This window comes from Xyrauchen texanus, chromosome 3 (assembly GCF_025860055.1).
Source record: "Xyrauchen texanus isolate HMW12.3.18 chromosome 3, RBS_HiC_50CHRs, whole genome shotgun sequence".
In the NCBI taxonomy this organism is placed as follows: domain Eukaryota; kingdom Metazoa; phylum Chordata; class Actinopteri; order Cypriniformes; family Catostomidae; genus Xyrauchen; species Xyrauchen texanus.
Genome location: NC_068278.1, coordinates 12,793,204 through 12,800,970, shown reverse-complemented (window position 1 = coordinate 12,800,970; position 7,767 = coordinate 12,793,204). Strand labels below are relative to the sequence as shown.

The 7,767-nt window shown below is 36.6% G+C and overlaps 1 protein-coding gene across 1 annotated transcript; it reads right to left on the bottom strand.

The window, feature by feature from the left end:
* Positions 1-209: 209 nt before the first annotated feature.
* LOC127633010 (maternal B9.15 protein-like) lies at positions 210-1,315 on the bottom strand. The gene is made up of 4 exons (XM_052111870.1): positions 1,143-1,315; positions 920-1,057; positions 483-771; positions 210-407 (listed from the first exon to the last, which is right to left on the bottom strand). The coding sequence occupies exons 1-4, from the start codon at positions 1,313-1,315 to the stop codon at positions 210-212; spliced, it is 798 nt and encodes a 265-aa protein (XP_051967830.1).
* Positions 1,316-7,767: the final 6,452 nt, after the last annotated feature.

The window sequence follows — 7,767 nt, the reverse complement described above, 5'->3', positions numbered from 1 at the left end:
TTTTATTAAAACGGATTTTATTTAGAATCTCTTTTCCATTCCACAAAAAAAGAACACAAGATTAATTAAAACAAACTTTAAAAGTGCCTTCATGGCATACACATTACTTTATAAATAACATAAGCATGACATTTAAATAAGCTCCTCTCATTGGCATGTGCCTGCATAGCTGCACAGCAATGCCTGATAAATTCGGTTGCAAAATACTTTTAAGAGCGGTTCTTGCTGACCCAGTGGTATCGGTCCACCCTTGGACCAGAGAAGGCGTAGGAAGGTCTGTAGCTCTTGAAGCTCTTATGAGACTGGTATGGCCCACCAGAGGAGGGGTAGCCCTCAGCAGCATAAGGTTTCCGATTGTTGTATGAAACCCAGCTCTGCATGGTTGGAGGTTGCCCAAATTCACTGGACTATAAAAATTTCAGCAAGTTAAAAATAATACACAATAAAATGTATGCCCAATTAACATTTCTGGACCTTATTACCTGGTAGATACTGTTGGGGTTGGACACAGTGGGGATGCATTTAGGCTCTGGAACCAAAAGACTGCTGCTGCCATTGCTGCTACTCATGCTGCAACTCATGCTGGTACTTATACTAGTACTTATACTAGTACTTGTACTGGTGTTGCCTCCCTCCTCATCAGAGGAGGTGCCAGAGTGGTAGTCTGATGAAGCCCTTTCCACTGCATTGTTTATCCTACGAGAGAACTCCCCATCTCTTTTCTGACCCTCCATTTGGGTCACACAAAATGGGGTCGACTTCTCACCATACCTATTAAGAGAAGCAAAGTCCCGCTTTTAAATGTGGAAATTACTGAAGTGTTAAGTCAGCATAGCTGAGAACCAAACCCCTATGAATCTACTTTCTAATAAGCACTTCCTAAGGACAGCTATACAAAGTCCAGCAAATTTAGCACTACCGGCATGCCACCTCTCCAGGATCAACCCAAATGGTCATTTCCTTTGGCAATCCAAGATCTTCATAAACAATATCACTCTGGGTGCAAGCACGCTCAATAATTGGGTCCCTCATTTGCGCCCGGTTCACTCTCAGGCACCTAAAAAAATAAGAAAAATCTTAAATTTACATAATCTTGATTTGAATGACATTAGTGAAATTTAAGTTTGCATAAGACTGCTTACCGATAAGCTTGCCCTTTGGATGGGTTTTCTGGGTACCAATGGCTTTTGTAATTTTCAAAGAGTACTGCAGTGAGTTCCACAGCAAATTTCTCTCTGCAAACACGGTCCAGTTTACCATTTTTCTTTGCCAGCCTCGCAATGAAAAACACTGTTGCTGCAATCTCTTCTTTCATTTTTACAAATTAAATAGTAAGTCAATGGGGGACAAGTTGTTGCTCAACTGTTTTGGTTAAAAATCTTAAAAGTATTATAAAACTGTATTTAAGATGCAAGCAAACTCTCTCTCTGTGTGTCACCAAGCTGTTTTTCAGTTTAAGCTATGCAAATTCTTATCAGGCCCCACAACTAAGAAATTCAAACTCTTAGAAGGTCGCTCAGCTTTTAAATGTCTCAGGACATGCTAATTAGTAATTAGTTTGAGCAGGTGTTTCAAATTGTGGAACAATGTAAAACAAACAAAATTACGTGTTTAGTAATCACTAAAGTGCCCTCAAAAATGCATTACCCTGACTTAATTGAGTTATAGAATTTTTATACACGAAATTGAATGCCTTTTATTTAAAATCTGTCAGTTTTATTGAGCAAATATAATTTAGTTGAATTAGGTCAAATTAATGTACTAAAGCAGTTTTAAATGTTCCAGCACTCTTTTTAAATGTTAATATAACAGAACATTTAACATTAACAAATCCCCTCCTGTTCTCATCTTGCTCAAAATGCATAAAATAACATTTAATTTCAACAGTTGTTCTCCCTGTCCAGTCCCATGCAAAGCGTGTCAGGAAATGGAAATCCCCTGCACAGTTTTAGTCACGTTACCTTAACATTACAAAAAGTATTCATGTAGTCATAACTCAAAAGGATTAAGTAAACTTCCATTTTATAAACTGAAATGGATAGAATGCAAGAAAATTAAGTTGTGACAAAAGGTTTTAGAATTGCGTTGCTTTAGTTCATTATAACCCTTAAATGCATACCTTGGGTCTTTAGTGACCCGGGTCCACTTTACACCCCCTGTACCTCATCCATTTATTTTTTTATTTTTTTTTTTAAGTTGTGCCCACACCTCTTTAGTATTCCTTAATCTTTCTCTTATAGTGTAACGCAAAAAAAAAAGTACAAATTGCAAAAAAATAAAATAAAATAAATTATAATGGCTTTGGTACCAAATGTATAGGGTCATTAAAGACTCTAGATATGTTAGAGTGAAGACTTTTTTATATATATATATACATATATATATATATATAGGTGGTGCTGTGGCAGTCGCACCTAGTGTTTTTGTTAGTATTATAATTAGTGGCCAAGCACTGAAGGTGTAGTGGCACCTATTATAACCATTAGTATTATTATTATTATTATTATTGTTCTGTCTGGTCAATGGCAGCCCTATGGCACACTAATGGATTTGGCCATTAATAGCCCCCATACTAAAATTTTGGGGTTCTAGGACATACTCTATAGTGCCACCATCATGTAAAAAAATGTTTCTTTTCTATTGTGCATATCTTGTGAACAATTTGTCCTAGAAATACAATTATTTATGCATCTGATTACACGCCTCCTCATAAAACTGCCCATTACAGTGTCCACCATCTTGTATTCTTTTATCATTTTTTCAGTACTCTTCCTTGAAATGTTGTCTGATTTGTCCAAACAATGGCTCATAATAATCTCCAGACCTTGCCTCACAGTTTGAATAATACGGAATTTAGATTTTCACCTAACACAAATGTAACAAGGTTGAAGTCAACTCAACCCTGCCAAGACCGAACTCCTTGTCTTTCCAGCCAACCCGGCTGTTGAACACAACATCACCGTGCAGCTGGGTCCAACTACAGTTTCGCCTTCCAAAACGGTCAGAAATCTAGGGGTAACCATTGATGATGAGCTAAATTTCACAGACCACATTTCAAAAACTGCAAGATCATGTAGATTTACACTCTACAATATCAGGAAGATAAGACCCTTCCTCTCTGTACATGCCACACAACTGCTCGTTCAGTCCCTTGTCATAACTAGACTGGACTACTGTAACGCTCTCATTGCAGGCCTTCCTGCATGTGCTATTAGACCCCTGCAAATGATCCAGAATGCAGCAGCACGTCTGGTCTTTAATGAACCTAAGAGAGCACGTTACACCACTCTTTGTCTCTCTCCACTGGCTGCCAGTTCATGCACGTATTAAATTCAAGGCCCTGATGCTGGCATATAAAACAGTCACTGGGTCTGCTCCAGCATACCTAAAAACATTTATGCAGAGCTACGTTCCCACCAGAAGCCTGCGGTCGGCTAAGAAACGTCGCCTTGTTGTACCAAAACAAAGAGGCACCAAAACACTTTCCCGGACTTTCAGTTTCATCATACCACGGTGGTGGAATGACCTTCCCAACTCAATCCAGGAAGCTAACTCACTCTCTATCTTCAAAAAATGGCTAAAAACACATCTTTTCCAAAAGCACTTAACCGGTCACTAAAAAAAAAAAAAAAAAAAAAAATTTAAATTTCTTGTTGCACTTAAATCTGTTTTGTATACTATTCTGATGATAGTGAAACTTTGTAATATGGCACTTTTTTGTACCACTGTCTCCCTAAGATGATTCGCTTATGTTCTTCCTTTTTTGTAAGTCTCTTTGGATAAAAGCGTCTGCCAAATGAATAAATGTAAATGTAAATGTAAGTACAAATGGATGTAAGGCTATATCTCGGCAACAGTTTGTCATATCAAAATAAAACTTGGTATGCTTCATCAGGACCATGACCTGAGGGTACATGCAAGGTTTGGAGACAGCGCAACCTATGGTTTAAAAGATGTGGAAAAAGTGCTATTTTTGCTCATAATTTTTGAAGTGTATGTCCTAAAATCATGAGGTTGGTCTATGGATTTTGTGGGTCATGAGGATTTCAACGATACCAATTTTCTCATATCAACCATACTGTCCCTCGGCCAAAGTGAATTTTATTGAAAAGTGACATCTATTTTAAAAGCATTGTCAGATTTGAAAGTAATTTGGTATGCATCATTGACATTATGTCCTGAAAATAACTGAGTAGTTTGGAGTCATTGCCATCTATAGTTCATCTATAGTAAGATAACCTACACTTGTGTGCTGACTCTAAACTCTGGATGACTCTTTGCAAATACAAACTCATGGCAATCAAGTGGCTCAGGGTGTTAAAGGCTTGACTAAATTTCAAAGGTTGCTAGTTCAATCCCTGTCTCTGCAATGTATTCAATAGACATTTCTGTAGATGTTATAATTTTGTATTGTGCTTACTGGGTTGCTAGTTTTTTCCACAATCAAATTTTGATCTCTGTTGAAAAGTTAAATGAATTCAAATTTGATCATGGTGAATGTTGTGCTTGGCAGTGATTCATTCTTATCTTTATATGTCTGTTTGGTTACTATTGAGTTAATAGCTCTGTGGAGCATTGGTAGAGCATGGACTCATGTAATGGAAAGACTAAGGTTTGAATCCATGCTAATGTGACTTAATAATATGAGTATGTTGGTTGTTCAGTGGTTTTGATATTGGTGCTTATAGAAGCAAATTTAGAATTTTACCTTTGTTGAAAAAATACATGAAAACTAAGTTGATTATAATGAGTGCTAGGCTAGGCTGTATTGCTATAAGCTTTGTATGGCCTTTTGGTGACTGACAAAACTGTGCATCTATGGTGCAGTGTAATGTTCCAGTGGCTTGTTCTTTGAACTGTGGACCAGAAAGTTCTAGATTTGAATCCATCCTGGGAAAGGCTGGACCTCAGTAATTTCTTCATATTCAAAAATAAATGTTGATGCTATGTACAACTGAATTAAAAAATAAGCGATTAATAACTCATTTGAGTGTCTGCATGCACGTATAATTTAGTTTAGACAGTTGGCTGGATTCTTTAGCGTTCGCAAATACTACAAGAGTGTGATGAAATCGCCTTTTGCTGGGCAGAGCAGAGTTAAAGCGGGACCGGTCTCACTAATCTGATGAGCCTGCTCTGCGCATGCGCCGCGCTGTCCCGAGGTTAACAAATTCCGAGTCGCGTGCGACCAATTTGAATTTAACACAGAATTCTCTGTTATAAACGCATCTGATATGAGACACTTAAAGGCTCTGTGCTGAAGCTAGTTGAAACAAGATTAAACACCCCGTCTTATTAAACTACAGTGACGAGGTAAACAGGAAAACATTGTTCAAATCACAATGGTAATTACAGGCTTTTCATTCCACAAATCAGCACACTTATAGAAATATACCTGACAGTTACTGTAGTAACATTAACTGTAGTAGTAACTATGGTATTTTGCCAGAAATAGTGCATATATTTGTAATACATTTTAATATTATTAGGCTACAAAAAATATGAAATATTACATATTAGGGCAATAAAAGTCACTTTTATGGAGGTTTTTTTTTTTTTTATTTCTACATGTGTTTAGGACACTCTTGAATTAAGGATGAAGTTATCACTTTTTCTCCTTTGTAAATATGTTCTTTATGTTCTAATGACCTTCAATTGAAAATGGGTGAATTAAAGGTAGCTACACTCAGTAACTCTTTGTTCATGTCATCTTGGACTTACAATGACACCTATTGGTGTGGATGCAGCATCATTCAAAATCAGCAGATTTCAGTTACAGATGCCAGTGTAGAAAATCACTATTCACAATCAAACTTGATTAATTTAATCCAGGAGTGAAAGTGTCCAATAACAAGATGGTTACTGAGATTAAGCAAATAGTATTCAGATGGTCACGTGATTCTAAAATGGCAGCCCCCATGAGGGCATGTAGAATAAAACACTTAAGGTTACAATAAGGTGACTGATATGACTACAGTCCTCATCTCATGTAAGTGTTAGTGATTTTATACATACAGTATATTTCAAAATTATAAGGAGTAAAACTTTTAAAGGGGAAAAATTACTGAGTGCACCTTTAAATAACGAAGAGTCTGGCAAAAGGAAAACAATTGATTGTTTTGGATAATATTAATATGTAACGAGTTAACATAGCCCAGATAAATTTGTTGTTAATTAACTTTTGCTGTTTTTCTGTAGTTAATATGAGTACATTTTGCTGCCCAACTGAAAATCAATGCTTTTTTTTCAAATTTTCATTTCTATGTGACAAAAATTCAGTATTAATATTGTTAACTGCATTTGCGATTAAAAAAAATGTCTGTATTGGTTTCTGTCCTTTAATTTTTATATTTAATTTTGATGTATAGAATATGTTGTGTTTGTAGGTGTAATTTTGGTAACATTTTGACCTTACCGTGGACCTCACTAATTTTCAAACCCTGGCTACGGCCCTGATCCTGGGGCAACTTGGCTTGTTGTGTTTGCTTGTTCTGTATATCATATGTGCAGTGGTTGCCATGCTGTTGCTTGGCCCCATAATTGCTGCTTGCAGCTACTGTATATTCATTATTAATAATTTTACTCCCCAATGGGAGTCTATGGCAGCCCATAGAACCGTACATAAGAAATGATTGAATTTAGCACACTGATAGGGGTGGTCATGAATAGCCCTCATACCAAATTTGGGGTCTCGGACATACTCTATAGCATCACCACCATGTCAAACATTCGGTTTTCTTTTGTGCGTATATTTTTAACCATTTTTCTTAGAGACACAATCCTTGTTTTGTCTGATTACTATCCTCCTGATTATTCTAATTTACCCTTTATATTAAAACTACGGCCATTACAGTGACTGCCATCTTGGATTATGTCATTCATCGTTTTTTCACTTCTGCTCCTTCAAATGTTGAAAATGTATGCAAACACATACTGTAGTTAACAAGGTGGCTGTGAAATAGGGTTTGAGTCTGTATCTCGGCAACGCTGTCCTATCAAAACAGAACTCGGCATGCCTCATGAGGACCATGGTCTGAGGGCACATGCAGAGTTTCGCGTCAAGAATTGTGAAATTAAATTTTTTTTAACCATATGTCCTAAAATTATGGGGTTGGTGTCTGTGGATTCCTTATGTCATGCGGATTTCAACAATAGCCTACTAGTTTTTCCCCTTATTGGCCATATTGTCTCTCCACCACATTTATTAAAAAATAGATATTTTTTAAATGCATTGTCAGATTTAAAAGAAAATTAGACATCATCGACATCATGTGCTGATAATTCTTGAGGAGTTTGGAGACAGCGCCACCTATAGTTAAAAAGATAACCCACACTTGTGTGTTGACTCTAACTTCAGGAAGTCTCTTTGCAACTCATTGGACAAGTTCATTGAGTGGCTCAGTGTGACAAAGCACTGATATATAAATCAAAAGGTTATGAGTTTGATTGTGTGTCACATTGATGTCATATTGTACTGGACAACTTTGTATTGTTTACTGAATAGTTGCAGGGCTTATCACAGATAATTTCAGTTTGAAGGTATACTTCTTTATCTTCTTTTTCTTTGTCTTAGTGTTGTTCTTCTGATATATTTGGGAGTGATGTCTTTTGATAAGATTGAGAAATTTGGAAACAGCATCACATATAGTTCAAAAGAACATGGTCTGTTTAGCATGGTTATCATGCTACTTGATATGATAGCTTAGCATGCTAATCGGTTAGCATGCTAACTGTTGGATTTTCTGTCTTATAAGTCTATTTGATCAC